Source organism: Equus quagga, chromosome 3 (genome assembly GCF_021613505.1).
Source record: "Equus quagga isolate Etosha38 chromosome 3, UCLA_HA_Equagga_1.0, whole genome shotgun sequence".
Classification (NCBI taxonomy): Eukaryota; Metazoa; Chordata; class Mammalia; order Perissodactyla; family Equidae; genus Equus; species Equus quagga.
Genome location: NC_060269.1, coordinates 41,614,568 through 41,630,896, shown reverse-complemented (window position 1 = coordinate 41,630,896; position 16,329 = coordinate 41,614,568). Strand labels below are relative to the sequence as shown.

The following is a 16,329-nucleotide window of genomic DNA, read 5'->3' as shown; positions in this document are numbered from 1 at the left end:
GTTTGTCAAGTCCAACGTGAGCACTATTCAGTCCTTATCTCTCTTCTATATCTTGATGCTATTCATACTCTTACCTTATAAAACTCACTGCTCTTTGGCTTCCTCACACAGGCTCTCCTGGTCTGCTCTAACCTTTTGTACCATTATTCCTCAGTCTCCTTCTGGAACTGTTCTTGATCTTTCTTCCTCCCTCTTATTAATGTTTGTGACTTTAGTTTTCCATCCTCAAATTTTTTTTTTAATTCTTCGTAGACTCTCCCAAGATGGTCTAATTCATATGCTTGGCTTCAGCCACCACTGTTAGAACTCCCAAATATATCCCTCTCCATAGCTCTGTCTTGAGCATGAGCTCCAACTCCCAGTTGTTTCTCTATATTTCCACCTCTGGGACCCTAGGCTATTCAAACTTCATTTATCCAAAACCAGGTTCATCCTACTTCTCCCAATGTCCACTCCCCTGAATTAGCCAGTATGGCACAATACTACCAGCTACACTTATCCTGGTGCCCAATCTTGGCCTGTTATTCCTCAGATACATTTCTTGCCTTTCCCAGCAGGCCATTTCCCAGCTCTCCTATCAGCTGGTTTCTGGCCAAGTTGGCTAATAGGAGGCCCTAACAGGAGATTGGAGGGTGAGAAGAAAGGAGAAACCAGTGTACTACACATAACACATCCACATCCTGCCACACAATACTTAGAACAGTTTCTGTTTTCCTGGTTGGAACTTGTATGAAATACCCTCCCTCTTTCTCACCCCTCAAATCAATCTGTTCTCTCCTTCTTCATCTCCACTGCCATTGACTCATGTCTAGTCTTCATCATTTCTCTCCTACATTTTGGTAACAGAATTTATGTCCTTTCAAGTACATCTCCTCATCCAATTCACTCTCTACATTGTTGCAAAATGAGCTTTCTAAGGTGATAATCAAATATAACTCTCCCATTTAAACTAAAACTGATATCCATCTCCAAAGGCAAAGCAGTTACAAGTACTTGCCTTAGAGCAGATCACCATGCCTTGGAGTTGATGGTTGTGCAACTTGGCAACAACTGATTGGCCCAAGGATGTCACTGATCTGAAGGTACCTGACCTAAAGTATATAAGAGGACGAATGGCCCACGAGGTGGCCCATGACCACCACTATTCCATAGTAACTGGTCAGCCTAATTAGATCCTGTGGCAATTTTAAATGAGAGACAGAGACCCAGTAGAGCGAAGCAGAAGAAGTAAAAGAAACACAAAGTAAAAGTGTAAGGAAGGGCATTAGGCGACAGAAGCAATGATACACTGAGGGTTAGCAGCAGTAGGTAGGCAGCCATAGGAGTAGCAGTTATAAGCTCAGTGGAAAGAAATATCTGGGACAGAATCTAGAGTCAAGACCCTGAGAGCACTAGGTTGCCGCTGGGACATGGGAGCGTTGTGAGCTGAACAGGGAGAAATGACCGTTCACCTGTTGAGGTGATTCCTGTGCTTCCCACTTCTCCATCTATTCTTAAATAAACTTCCATCCACAAAACTGAGGTTTCTCTTCCTCACAACCTAATTCCAACGCTATTTGTCATGTGTTTCACAAACTGCCAGCTCATAAGACTCACCTGAGACACTTGGAAAGTCTAGGAAATGCTTTCTTTCCACTTCAGACCTTTATAGTGTGACGTCCTCCGTGATCTTGCCTCTTGTCTCCAGCACTGCCTTCTTCAAAAGAATGGTGAGTTCTGCGTAACAGTACCAGACACCTTTCTCTCAAAGCAACAACATAGATACAGGTAATTGTTCTTAATGACTGGCAGTAAACCAACTGTGATATGGGTTCTCGTGACTCTGTACCTTGTATTTATTGCTCCAGGTGCTTGCAATGGCCTGGAAAAGAGAAGCCACTTTCACTTTAAATATTTGTATTCTTTACAACTCAATTAAGATATCAATGAAAACTTTGTTGACATCTCTCACCTTGCCCCACGCAGACAGGTATAGGTCTCTTCTCTCTGCTATTCTGACACCTGTACGAGCTTATCATTGCTTGAAATGTACTTACTTGCCTTTCTTTCTCACTAGATTGAGGAATTATAGGACTAACATTCTAACTAGTTCATTCTTATGTGGGCTTGCTTGGAGTATGTGGAAGGTCTGCAAGAAATTAATACATTCATTGGAGGAAAGCTTGTGCAATTCATGGGAGACCTCAGGGAGCCAATGTGGTATGGTGGAAAGAAAGCTGGAGTCAAGTTCTGGATCTGGCTCTGATTATTTGCATAATCACAAAGTATCTCAACTTCTGTGTCTGATTTTCCACATCTGACATGTGGTTAGATGTTTAAGGCTTCTGCCCAGTAACCTCTGTGGTCCTTTGCAATGCTGTGAATGCAGTTCAAGACTGGCCCTCGGCCTTGCTCCTACTCACACCTCACTCCCACCCCACCCACAGCCACAGTAAAGCTGAAGGCTGCCTTGGTAGCATTACACATCTGGTTATAGAGTTCATGCCCATGGCTCTAATTATTTATTGTTGTTGCTTGATTTTGTGGAATGCAGAAGGGATCTGTTACTTAGTATTACACAGAACCCTTTTCTACAAAATCAAGGTAGGCTTCAAGATGGAGATAACAGAGATCATATCAGTCTGAAAGCAGATCCACATAAAGTTGTAATTTCAAATATATAAACTATGTTCACTAAAGGAAGATTTTAGAGGCATAATTCTTCAGGCTACCGTGCTCAAAAAAATGTGTGTGATCTACTTTTATGTATTTCAGATTCAAAGACAAGAGAGGACAGTACGTAAAATTGATTTTATTTAACATGCATGTATACCAAATATAAAATTAGCTGAGCTGACAGATCTAGGTTAGGTAAAACTCTCAAAAGAAATCATATAAAACAGAAGATTGGCAACCATCATTTTTTATATGCTTCCCATCTATAACAAAAGAGTTTTGCCGTTGGCATAACTTTGATATTGCTGGAAAACATTTTTGATATTTGACAGTATGAAATAGAAAATGGAAAAATAAGAAATATGTCTATACTCTGAAAAAAATAATTTTTTAGACAACAAATCCAAGTTTATTTGCTTGTCCTTGGGAAGAAATATACCTAGCAGAACAAAGATGTGTAGTATCCAATATACACACAGCCACCACATTAACTTATTTTTCAGGACCCAACTTTCTGGATGAAAAGAAGGATGCATGAATTCTCCCTGACACCCCACCAAGAGTTACTCAGGAGTCAAACAGGATTTGGCTAAAGTCTGTTGACACTTCCTTGACATGTTTGCTCTCACCTACACAATCACAGGCGTTGATTTGAGAGATTGAGAACCACAGCTAGTCTCTTAATAGATTCCCTCGTCCTGTCTTGCCCATTCTCCCATCCTTCCTGCATACTTTTGGGAGTTACCTTTCTGAAGCCCAAATCTCCATTGCTTGTTCATGAAGCCCAAACCTCTTGGTCTACACTTGCACCACCTGATCACTGTTTTCTGACATCTCTCATCACCGTTGCTCTGCTCTAGCCTCTGAACTACTTACATTTGCCTGAATGCTCCATGCACTTTCATGCTTTCAGTCAACAAATAGTAGAGTACCTCACATTTATGTGTCAGGCGTGTTGTGGACAGTTTTCATGCGTTCGCTCATGCTCTTCCCAATGTGTAGAATGCCCTGCCCAAATCTGTCCTCCTGGAAAACATCCTATTTTTCCAATTCTTGATACACAGTCCCCATAATTTTTGCCCTATCAGTTAAAACCAACCACTTATTTTCTGTGCCTTCGATCAGCTCTATTGCAGAAAGTCTTAATAATTCTATGTCCATGAGATCATAAGCTTGGAGGAAAAGGTCCATGTCTCATTCATCTTTTCAGCGCTAACACGTGCATAGTATCTGACACCTGCATTATTTCATCTTAGCCCAGCTAGTCCCATTTAGCCTTCATCTAGGTATGGCAAAGAACGAAATAAGCAACCAAAAGCTGCATCAGACACTACTTGTCATTTCACAAGTTAGGATAGAAATATAGAAATATAAGGGACTTTCAGGATTACAAGGGTGAATCTTAACTAATGAAGCCCAGAGAAACTCATCAGAGACACAATAATAGCTCAGGATTTTTTCCATAACCACAATCAGGAATATATGCTCCTTGTTAAGCAACTAATCAAACTGAGCACAACAAAACAAAAACTCTCCCTTTCTCCTAAAAAGTTCAACAAATTCTAGTGCTGTGGAACATTTAATTTAAAAAACCTTCCTTCCAGTTCCCTCTTCCCATTTGTGGAACACATCAGTGTAATAAGATCACCTCTTAATATTTCTAAGTTTAATGATAGCATTGCCTACTTCAGATAGATTTCTCACCCTTCAGGAAGATAATTTCTTCTTCTCTTGTGTTCTCATAGCACTGTATACACTCTAATATACGTAGTTGAAAAACAGGATTAATTCTAGACCATGAAATTACAACAGGTCAGTGCCTGGCATGTAATGAGCACTCAAACAAATGATGAATTGAATCCTGCTTTAAGGATATGAAGTGAGTCAAGACCAATTATGTTAATTCCAACCTTAAATATTTCCCTTGGCATTTAATAGGGATCATTATCTTTGAACACAGATTTAACATCAGACAGTTTTCTGCTACCTGCAATAATAAAGTCTGCAAAAAAGGTGTTAATTATTTATGAGGATACCATATTTTTTAAAAATGAATTTATTTAAACAATTGCTACAAGGGTGATATACAGTAAGTAAAAAACCACTAATACAATGGATTTCTCATATTGGTTACTTTTATGTATACGTACTTAAAATAATTCTAAGTGGTTGGAATAGGACCGTAGAACAACTTTATTCTGTGGTGTTGCCATTTCATGTTTTAACTATTTAAAACATTTAAATGATTAAACACAAAGTTTCATTATTATTAAACGCCAACAGAATTTGTTTGGTAAATTAGTGGTGATGAAACATCAGTTATAAGTAAAATCCACTCTTAAATTTGTTCTGATTGGATCACTAAGTGACTGACCCCACCCTCCCCATACCATTCTTTATGTGACACATTATTTTGTGATTCTTTATAGTTTATAAAGCAATTTTAATACTTGAAATGCAAGTCTAGCTTGTGGCTTAATTTTTAGAATTTAGTAATTTTGGAACACGACTCGAATGCTTGCTTTAACACTGTTACATCTCAACTCATATTAAAACAGCCTCAGTGTAATATCAATTTATTGCCTGGCAGTACTAAGATGCTTGAAAATTATTTCTAACAGTCATTTCCTTTGGTCCTACTTCATTGGGTTTTATATACTGCTGTGGCACACTTCTTAAGGATGTAAGCTACACTTAGTAATGAAATGGAGAAACCTGACTAGAAAACAAATCTGAGGGCTTTTACTAATTATACAGTACCTTAGTAAGTGTTTTGAAAGATAAACCATCCACTGACATATATGCAAGTTACACCACAAATGCTAGGGCATAAGAAAATGGATTAAACTTGCTGTTATATTCACCTCTACAGATGATCTATAATGACCTCACTGTTATGATAAAGTAACCAAGACCAAATAAATTTTCTCTCAGTTTGAGTGTATGTGGATACCTGCATATTTAATTGGCACATACACACTCCAAGTACCCAAATTACTTCAATCCTATATCCATTTACCTCTCAGAGTGGTTTAAAGTAACCACTTGACACATAAAAGGGAAAAAAAAAAAAAAAGAATGCCAGGCTTCCTATTAAGTAAAGCCAAAGCAAATTGTTCAACTGATGCTATAGTAGCTATTTCTACAGGAAAACACAAATTTCTGTAGTTCTGGTCAGCTACTTTATCATTAAACTTTAACTTTGCCAATATGATTTCAAGTAATGAAAATATTGTTGACTTACTGCGAATTATATATAAAACATGAGGAAAAACAGATTGTGAATTTTGGGGGGCCAATCATCAAACATGTTTTCATCTATATAAAGGAAATTCTTTCAGTTTAATAAAAGTTTTTCAATGAAACAGGATAAATTTATAGTAAAGTTAGTGACCTCACTCAACGAGACTTCCAATCTTCAAATTCAGGTCTAACAGAGAAGACCAATGATTACAGGAGAAAAACGTAAAACAAATAATCTCCCATGGCCATCATCTTAAGGGCTGGTTTTCTTGTAATGATGAGTTCTATCACAGCTTGTCATGTTTCCAAGATTTGCGCAGTGTTTTCAAATGGAACTGCCTGAGAAGATCCAGAAAGCCTTTGTTCTTGGGCTTACACAGTAAGCACTTTGTGTGATTCTTAATCACATTTTTATCCAGAACACAGCGTTACAGGTCACATTTTTCTCGACGATGCTTATACTGATTTGTGCTCTATAAACATATTTACACACAGAATACACACATCAACACGGGGATATGCAGTTAGCCAACCATCCATAAGCAGAATGGAATAAAAATTGCAGGAAGGGCAGTATATGACGCCAAGCCCAGATAAACTACAGACGCCAATCCCAAGACTGCTGAGGCAAGAACACTCCTCTGATCACGAATAATTATCTTCACAGTCTCACAAAACTGGAAAATAAAATTTAAGAATATTAGAAAAGGCGGCTAAACCTAAGAAGTATCACACATACCAAAGAGTAAAGTACAATTTTCCCAGCTAGTTTCTGTCTACCAGAGGAACTAGAGTTTCTCTCACGACTTAGGAAAGAATTTAAGATGTTAATAGTTCACTTTCTTGATTCCACATCTCCCAGGACCTGAAATGACATTTAAGGCAACTTAATAATGGCAGTTGCCTTTGTAAACAGAACTGCTACGGAAAACGACAGAGAATGTAACTACACAAAACTTACTGAGGATTAAAAGTTAAAATCAAGACTAAACTGCTTATCTATAACAATAACATATTCTAAAATTAGATGAGCAAAGAGATCTCTAATCAAGTGAATAGAATTTAGCCTATTATTATTGGTGAATCAATTCCTGCAATACATCATTCTAAAACTGGTGATACCAACAATAACTTATGTCTCAAAATCTAAAGGCATTGAAAATCTAATTTTCTTGTCATATCATATTCTCTGCCTAAATAAACAAATTCACAATTATTTAATACAAAATTGGCTGCTGAAATAAATTAAATATGATCCCTAACCCTGAAGAGTGTATTCTTCCCATATGCTTAATTTTTCTCTTAGAAAACTAATTTTACTCAGAAGTGACGGCCTGTGTTTGCATCATGGATCCACCTCTTAATAGCTGTGTGACCTCAAGCACATCACCGAACCTGTCCAGACTACCCTCTTCTCCTCCATGGAATACTGAGGCTGTTGTGAGGAGCAAATGAAATCTTTTATGCCAAAGTACTCTGCATTCTTGTACACACTTTTTAAATGTAAACTATTACAAAGATTATTACTGCTGCATCTGCTGACAATTATCTCTACCTCATCACTGTCAGGGCCAGAATGTAGCAATTCACTGTTCCATTCTGTATGAGTTTTGCTACTCATACTAGTTTTAACTTCATTTTCTAGACATGACATTGTACATATATGCTTTTAGGGTCTCCTCCAGTGGCTTATATAGTGCTGGACAGCTAAGTATCCAAATTCTTAATGGAGAGAAGGCACAAATTCAATGTATTTTAACATACTCTCTTGACTATAAGGTTGTCTCTATCCACACTTTTATACAATATCCAAACAAACTCAAAACTTCCTCTTAATTATTCAGATGTTAGTCTCTTTATGTCATACATACAATCTGTCTCTTTTTACTAAATTAACAAGACATTGAGTAAACAATCTTTAAGTGGTGAGAACCAAACTAAATGAAGTTTTCAGGACAATGAGAAAAGTTGCTTGCCAATAATGGGAAGACATACATTTAGGTAAATGAGTAAGTTGTCTTGATAGTTAGGCTTCTTGTATCTTTTTCTCAATAATTTTTAATTAAGGCAAACAGAGAAATCACTGTGGACTCTCTTTCCCCCAAAGCAGATTTTCTCAAGGAGCATCTCATTTCTAGTGTCCTGTTTCTGTTCACCTGGCCATGAGCCCAGGAGGCATCTCTAGGGGTGTTCAACAGTAGGAAATATCCTGAATTTCTAGATGTTAAGAAGTACTTTTTGAGCACTGAATCCCCAGAAATTAAAAGGGGTTATTGCATTCATATTTGGCAATGAAAAGCAGTATCAGCAAAATAAAAAACAAAAACATAGTAGAAAAAGCAAAGGAAGAGAAATAGTTACTAATTAAAGGGACTTATAGTTTACGAAAACACTGAAATTTTTGACAGAAATATAAAAATGTCTTAATTTTACGATTTCTAAACTTGTAAAAAGAGACCATCAATGCAGAGAAGTAAAAGATTCTCGTTCAGTTCATTTTCAAATTAGTTGCAGTGTTTTCATGAGGGAAAGTGCTCTTGAGAGTTTTTATAAACTCAGATTTAAGTAAGAGACAACTTTGCAACTCTCATGTTAAGCTGATAATAGTTGTATAGATGGAGAACTCAACAATCAACCCAGAATCCAGTAATTCCTTATGTTTCTGAAAAGTAGAAACCAGTCCTCCTTCAGGATCAATGACCTACTTCTCTCAGGGCATGTTCAAAAAACAGTTCTTAGAATTAGAAAATTTGAGATGGCGAGTTTTTTCCCAGGAAATCTACTTGGTGGCCAAATTGTTTGTTAGACTATTCAAAGCGAAGACAAAAACTCAGTTTCACAAGAGGTGCTATGCAGCAACAGCAATTAAAACACTTCTGTACTTCTATAAAACCTTACAGAGTTTCCAGAAATGAAAAACTACTCCAACTAGTTATGCAGATTAAATATTTTATTACCTTGAAAAAGCACTTGCACTGTTTTCTCGCAGAAATATATAATACAGTGCTATGTGTGTTCCATGAAAGAGTAACTCCTAATTAACAGAAATACTGTTTTTCCTTAGAGAAATGATTTGCTTAGTTCCTAAGTAAATCTGACGTGTTTCCTTTTGTACACTTTTGGAGCCAGTGTTTGTAAATGTGGTGAAGCTCATTTCTAAACAGGCCTGGACGGGAGCTGTGGTTCGTGAAGCACTGCACAGTGCTCTAACTGTATTTTTATTTTATTTAGAAAAGAATTCCTAGATTGTGCTCTTATGGCTCTGTAATCTACAAGAAGTTGCATATACCAAGGTAGAAAAAGCATAATACCTTCATGCTCTGCCACAGAGGAGAGAAAGATTTTCCCATATGGGTCAAAAAGTTAATCAAGATGTGGAGCAATAAAAAATTGATTATATGGACTCAGATTTATTTGGTCCAAAAAATACCTAAACATGAAGAGTAAAACATGAAGCTCATTATGTGATTACCCAGGTTTCCATTGTGAATGGTGAATATTAACAATACCTCTTTTAACAGTAGCAGTGAAGGCTGAGAAAGCATCCAGTTGCAAATGAAGTTGCAGGCGTAAAATGGTAACTATCTTTAAAAATCAAGAGGTTTCAAAAGGAAGCAAAAATTCATTTTTTTCCTTTGGATTTGTGGCTAACGTTCGATTCTAATACTGTGCTTTTTAAAGTATTCATAAAAATTACCTTCCAGCATTTAATGGCTCTTCTTCAAAACCAATTGTTTTAATCTCGGGAGAACCCATAAACAATCCAAGCCACCTTTGGGGCTAATGAGTAAAGGATGCTTAACTACTGAGGGAGTGTAGATGGGGATTAAAGCCAACACAGAAAGGATTCAGATTACCAAAGACTGCTCTGAAGCCCAGACACAGGTTTAAGAGACCTACTAGGGGGGTCTTCTTAATAGGAATCTTGATATTTATATTAAGCAAAGGGAATTCACTCTCCGCAGCTTACAGAGGGAGAAAACTGCATGCTTTCCTATTTTAACGGCACAAAAATTTGTATATAGTATCATGGATTATATATGCACTCTGGACACCTCCCTTTCAACTGCAATTCTTGGGAAACGTTGCAAGCACACGGCCACAAATTTTCTGTGACCCCGCCCTTTGGCATTTCAGCTAAGCTGTGTGGACACCCTACGACTTCTGCAGCATTAACGGGCAGCTCTCTGGAATCGCTGGAGCAGCACTGCCACACTCTTTCACAGCGCATTTCGAGATATCCTGCAAAGCACATAGCCATTGATTTATTCACTCGGCCTCCCTCAGGAACATCGGAACGTTCGTTACTCAATCTAGAACTCAATCTTTGCTCCTAGGAGAGAGAAAAGGTTAGGGATGGGAGGAGGCTTCCCCACCGAGCCACCAGCGAGTCACACGTCTTACCCTGTCGGCCTGGGGGCTGATCGAGGTGCCGAATCTGCAGTAGGTCACGAAGTGTTCGCAGTTGTTCCACAGGAGGCTGTAGGGAGTAAAGCCCAACAGCTTCTCCGCCCTCTGAGCCACCTCTTCGTTGAGCAGCGCTTTTTTCTTGAGGGCCTTGTCCAGGTGATTGACCAGGATGTCGGCTCCGTAGGCGAAGTCCTCCACTGTGTCCACGCGGATGCTGGCCACCCTGCAAATGACGCCCAGGAGGAGACGCTTGTTGGAGACCACCTTCTGCGTGAGACCCTTGTCGTTGGTCAGAGCCAACAGGATGTCGGGCATCATGTGGGCGACGCGGTTGTCGCCCAGGTAGATACCAAAGTGGGTCACGTGGGTTCGGCGCACTTCCAGCACGTCGCCGCGGAGTAAAGAGTTGATCTCACAGATGCGGTTCCTCTTCTCGTCTTCTCCCTGGACCGCCCAACTGAAGAGCTTGAAGTTGGAGATGAGGAGCAGCTTCTCCAGCAGTAGAGACACCGCTTCCAGCATCGGGTTCTTCATCCTGCAGGGAAAAGGGAGTCTTGAGGGGACCGCCGCCGCTCTGGCATGGGCCGGGCCGGGCCGGGCCAGGAAGGGCAAGGTGAGCTCGCCGGACCGGGGCGCGGCGCTGCTGCTCACCTGCAGGCCAGCGGCCCAGGGTGGCGGGAACCGGGGCGGCCGAGGCGGGAGGGAGAGAAAAAAGAAAAGCGGAGAAGCCTGGAGATTGGCTTGGCCGCACCGCCCTGGGGATTGAGGAGGATGAGGAACTGGCGGCGGCGGACCGCGGGGACAGCTGGACCGGCGCTGCGAGGAGCAGGCGAAGGAACGCACCTGGAGGTCGTGGCGGGACGCAGAACCCCGCAGTGCTCCTGCTCTCCGCCTTCGCCGAGGCCTTTTAAGGCCGTCGAGGGGGCGGGGCCGATGGCGTCACAGACCCGACGAGAGCGCTGATTGGGCGCCGGCGGCGAGCCCGCTTGTAGCCGGGTACTTGCAGGACCAGCCGCTCTTTGGAAGGAGGCGGGCCTCCGGGCTCCCGGATTCCGCTCGGCGACCTCTTGCAGATGTGGCTCCTTCTTGCGCTGGAGACCTAAGCTTCTCTGGCCTTTAAGCGGCTGTTTTTGGAGAGTAGAGGCGTGGCCGCATGAAAGGTCTTGCACCTGTCTGGATTGGGGCGCGATCCTGGAACTTTGGGAGCGTTATCGGTGGAGAGTCCCTACAGCTAGGGTTTCTGAGCAGAACCACTTCCCTCTAAAGGATGGGACGCCCAGAAACCTCGGCTTACTAAAGTGTTTGCATTTACTGTGCGAAGTGCGTGCGCCTCGAAAGCCAGCGGATTCCTTCCCAAATTTCCTGGAGCCGCAATCCCGTACGCCGCGCGCATCCTCCTGCCCTTTAAATGCCCCCGAATCCCTCTTGCTTTCGGGTGCGCGAGTGGAGCAACGACCCGCGCATCCAGGCCCCGCGCGCAGCAATTGGAACCCTCGAGGCCCCCGCGCTCCGAGGCCCCAGTGACCGTTGAGCGCGCGGCTCCCAACGGTCAGCGTGGAAAACGGCGAGGTCCCCAATCTCTGCCTGGAAAGCCGGATTAGTGTCAAGTTTGTTTCTCCGGCTTCAGGGTCACCTGGACACAGCTTCAGTTCACTCTCCAAAACTTCATCGTTTTCTATTAAAGCGCAGCCACCCGGAGGTGGCCAGGGAAGGACGAGGCGCTGCGCCCCTTGCCCGAGCGCCCGCGGTGAGCGCGGTGCCCCGGCGAGGGTGGTCCCCGGGCGCAGCGGTGAGGGAGCTGCCGACGCGCTGTCAGCGCCAGGCTGGGCACGCGGTGCCCCGACCCTGCTCAGAGTCCCGCGCTACTGCATTATGTAAAGGCTTATATTCCGCGGACAAAGGCCACAATGGAGAGGCTCAGTTGGCTCCACAAAGCCGCGCAGTTAGGGGTTAATAGGTTTCATCCGCGAGCAGATTCTCCGCTGGCCTGGGGGAGGGGGCTCGCTGCGGATGATGGATGAAGGGCCATTCATCTTACCTGGAAGATGAAGGGGGCCATGGAGACCAGGCGGGGAGGAGACCGGCTCCCAATTATTCTCGGCGGCCCAGCCGTTGCCGGCATCCCCGGTCTGCCATCGGCGCTCTGTCCCAGTCGTCCCACGCGTCGGCGACTTTTGTTCATTTCACAAACAATCCCGAATCACATTAGGGTCCCAGCAAAGAGAAGAAAAGTCCATTCCCCACAAACGAATCCAAGGAAAAAGGTGGAGAAACAGAGGCAGTGGACGTGGAAATTTAAAATCACGATTTCCCCAGTCTCCCTCCCAAATTTAGAGAAAAGCGCCGTACTAGCGAGTTGCTGAAACTAATCGAACACCCCGCATACGGGCGGTTCGTTCGCTTCCAGTAGCACCAGCTCAGCTGCTGGTGTTAAAATCTGGGGAGTCCTTGGAGATTTTTTAAGTCTGACGATCCAGACCTCGGCGTCCACGTTAACTTAGACCCAACGTTGGATTCTCAAGGCTCTGGACGCGCTAGTTGGGTCCAGTTCTGGGAAAGAGCCGATATCAGGGCCTCTAGCGTCAAGGGCCAAATGGCCCGGAGAGATCAAAAGGGACTTTGGTAATTAGCGGTTTCCCTCTTTTGCGGTCACTAACCCTGCTCCTAATGCCTACGACTGTCTCCACCTGGGAAATTTGCGAGAGAAAAAAGCACGGAGAACTGCCTGCCTGCTCCGCAGAAGATTCTTGTAGAGCAAAAAATATTAAGGAGAAATGACCTATAGACCCTCAAGAACGGCATCTCCATGGCGTTTTGTGAGAGGCAGGCAGTGCCAAGCTGATTTGAGTTTGACTTTTTTCTCTTTGCCAGTGGGGTGAATGTTTTGGCTGCGGCCTCTGGAAAGGGGTCACTTTAAAAAGGAGCTAAGATCATTATAAAGCATGAATCGGTGTAGTTTGCTCAAGATGATGGAGTTCTGCTGTGTTTGGAAATGAAAGGAATGAGAAGGGTCCATGTTTCTTGAAGGTTATTCTTTTTGCCTCCGATAACTCCCTATTTTTAAGCTAGAATGTTATGCCATTAAATAAATTTATTTTTCTCAATCAAATTGCCCGAAAGCAGACCTCTGCCCCTGCCATTCGTTCTGGGGATGGAGGCAGTGGGACACCTTCGTTTGCCCTGTTTCTGAGGTCTCCTCAGCCCTCTTAAGCAGGGAGGGGTTAGTGAGGATTAGACTGCTTTTCAACTGAGAAAATACAGAGTCGAATGAGCCCTCCCCTTCCCTATTCTGCAACAAATCCTTGTCACCTTACCTTGCAAAACGCAACTTCTCCGCATTCTCAGAGTTACATATATTTCTATGACTGAGCGGCCAGTTTTTGATCGCTCCCTAGAGGCACACTTCATAAAAATACCCTAATAAGCTCACACTCCCACTAATACTTTCATGCCTGCATCAATTTTACCCAAACTATGGGAAGACAACTGCTGTTAGAAGGAAAGGCCCAAGAGAAACCTAACGTTAGAAAGATCTCCTTCCTAAACCAGAACAGGTCATTTGGAGAGAAGAGAATCCCCCCAGGTTCCTAGAAAGATCTCTTGTTTCCCAGATGGTATGAAAAGTGGTTACATTCAACAAGTTGCAATGTGCAAATGCCTTAAATGCATGTGAATGGGTCGCCAGGTCAGGCCAGCGGATTCTGGAAGAGCTGAGGCTTTCCTGGTCAACACATAGACATCACTGAACAGTCAACTCTCCCCTCGGCCACTGCTTCCCTACTCTCCTGCGGAAAGACCAATGACAGCAACAGCATCCTCACCTCACCTGCGGTTTGGCCCGGGCCCTGCACCCTCCCAGCTACAGTCTCAAGCCTGGGTCCATTTCTCCCAGCTGCACAGGCCAAGACTCCACTGGGTCTCTGTGAAAAGGAGGCTAAAATTGGGGCTCACAGAGCCCACCTAACTTCCAGGCTTCATCCTCTGGCCCTCCACCTTATCGCTGGTCCCAGGAGAAAGAGGTCCCACTCTCAGGAACACAGCAGAAGCCTGGAAGGCTAAAGGACTTCCTACCTATAGACTTCTTACCTCTGGTGCTTCCTTGTTCCTCAGAGAAGTCTGCAGAGTGGAGGATATGATCACAATATTGTGTGCTTCCCATGTGCTAGGCACTGGTCTAAACATTTTTCATTTAATCCTCAGAACCCCCTGAGGTATCATCTCCATTTTGCAAAGGAGAAATTGATGCTTATAATGCTGTCTCTGTCACCTGTGTAGATCAGGTTTCTCTGCCCCCAGGTCCACCACCACTGGGGAAGGCCTGACCTTCCATTAGTTCATCCACCTGCCATCCATTCATTTATTGAGTATGCCAGGCATTGTGTCCAGCCCCGGAAGTTCAATGAAATATCCAACCCAAAACTTAGATTCCACAGCTTTTCTGTCTAATTTAGACTTCATTTTTCTACTTTCTAGTGCCACAGGGTCCAATTTTTAACATCAGTTATTTTACTGCAATAGTGAGAAAGGTTTGGCTAACCTGGTTAAGGTTCTGGTTAATAGTATGTCCTCACCAGGAAGGCCCCAGCCCTTGAGTGGTCAGGTAGTCCTATAACCTCCTTAGACACAGGAATGGGGGTTGGGGCAGGGAGTCGGTGTTAGGCATCTTGCCCAAGGGCCAGAGTCAGAAACAGAACTTAAGCCATGTCCCAGACTTCTTACATCTTAGACCCCTTTTGCCCTGGGCCCTACATCTGATAAATTTGCTTTTCTAAACTTCATGTTTTTAAATTATTGCCCTTCTTTAGGATTATTTTGTTATTTTTCTTAGTTTGCTTTAGACTATTAAATCATTGGGCACGTAAACAATGATAATCTTAACCTTTGTTTTTCTTCGGAGCTACCCATCTACCTTTAGTTTCTTTATATATGCTCAGGTCTGGCCCCATGGATACAAACAGAGGCCCCAACTCCCTAACTCTAAGGAGGTGGGGAGAATAAAGGCTTTTGTGAACTTCCCTCTGGAGGCAGAAAAAAAGAGCAGACACCTTTTCTTGGAGCCTCTTAACTCAGAGCTACCTGGAGTGTTAGACTAATAGGAATCAATTACCTCCTGGGAGGACGATTTCCCCAGCTTGCTTTCTGGTTGTCTGGCACCTTAGGAGGAGGGCCTCAATCCTGCCTATTGTCCTTAGAAAGACTAAAGGCAGCAGCAGCTCCAGCCAGACAGGATTCAGTTGGGTTTTTTTTTTTTTTTTAGCCAACCATAAAATAAGAACATTGAACAAAACAAGGGATTTACATTTAATTTTATGAAGAATCATGACTCAACTGAATACAGCTTAATATAAATTAATAACAGGTTGAGGCAGCCAAGACATAGAGGAAGGAGGCAGAAATCTTGAGTTGGCCTTGTGGTGCCATTTACAGCTAAATGAACTCAGATGAGTCATTTGCCACCTATGAGCCTCAATTTCCTCTCTGTAAAATGGGAGTAATATTTTAGAGGGTTGTTTTGAGGGCTAAGCAGAATCAAATATATGGCACATTGTGTGAAGATCCAGAATGTGGTACGTCTTCTGCAATATCATTTGTATTATTCATCAGGGAAACAAAGTAAGGCCCAGGTGCTTTTCCCTTTCTGCTTTGACAGCCCAGACATCCAAGAATGCAGTGTAGACAAAGAGCATGCTTTTACTCACAGACCCCTTCTCATGACTCAGCACAGAGCCGCAAGGTGAGCAGAAAGTAGGCACAGAAGTGTTTCGGAGTTGAGTGCAACCGGGAGAGAGACAGTGGGCAGCCCGCACAAGCGGATGCACACTCCGGAAATCTCAGAGTTCTCCTCCCTTGACAGCTCACTGCCAATGAAGTCGTTCATAATTCACAAAAACAAAGGTAAAAATCTGTCCTTTGTTTGAAATTGCCTCTCACAAGATAGAAAAAAACCCCAAATGTGCTTTCTAGAACTGATAACATGACATAATAGCAAGGAATGACTAAAACTTTTGAGATGTCCCCAAC

The 16,329-nt window shown here is 42.9% G+C and overlaps 1 protein-coding gene across 2 annotated transcripts; it reads right to left on the bottom strand.

The window, feature by feature from the left end:
• Positions 1–2,838: 2,838 nt before the first annotated feature.
• Positions 2,839–11,171, bottom strand: LRAT (lecithin retinol acyltransferase). Of its 2 annotated transcripts, none has more exons than XM_046655815.1 (3): positions 11,152–11,171; positions 10,303–10,843; positions 2,839–6,575 (listed from the first exon to the last, which is right to left on the bottom strand). In XM_046655815.1, exons 2-3 carry the CDS (start codon positions 10,840–10,842, stop codon positions 6,423–6,425), a joined length of 693 nt encoding a protein of 230 aa, XP_046511771.1. In that variant the 5' UTR covers position 10,843; positions 11,152–11,171; the 3' UTR covers positions 2,839–6,422. The 2 variants fall into 2 exon arrangements, with proteins under 2 accessions (XP_046511771.1, XP_046511769.1); XM_046655813.1 differs by lacking the exon at positions 11,152–11,171 and adding an exon at positions 10,960–11,132.
• Between the last annotated feature and the right edge of the window lie 5,158 nt (positions 11,172–16,329).

Coding starts and splice junctions, on each gene's coding strand:
- LRAT (XM_046655815.1), bottom strand. CDS start 10,842: ATGAAGAACCCGATGCTGGAAGCGGTGTCTCTACTGCTGGAGAAGCTG. Junction 6,576..10,302: donor TCAGCCCCCAGGCCGACAGG/GTAAGACGTGTG, acceptor TTTATTTTCCAG/TTTTGTGAGACTGTGAAGAT.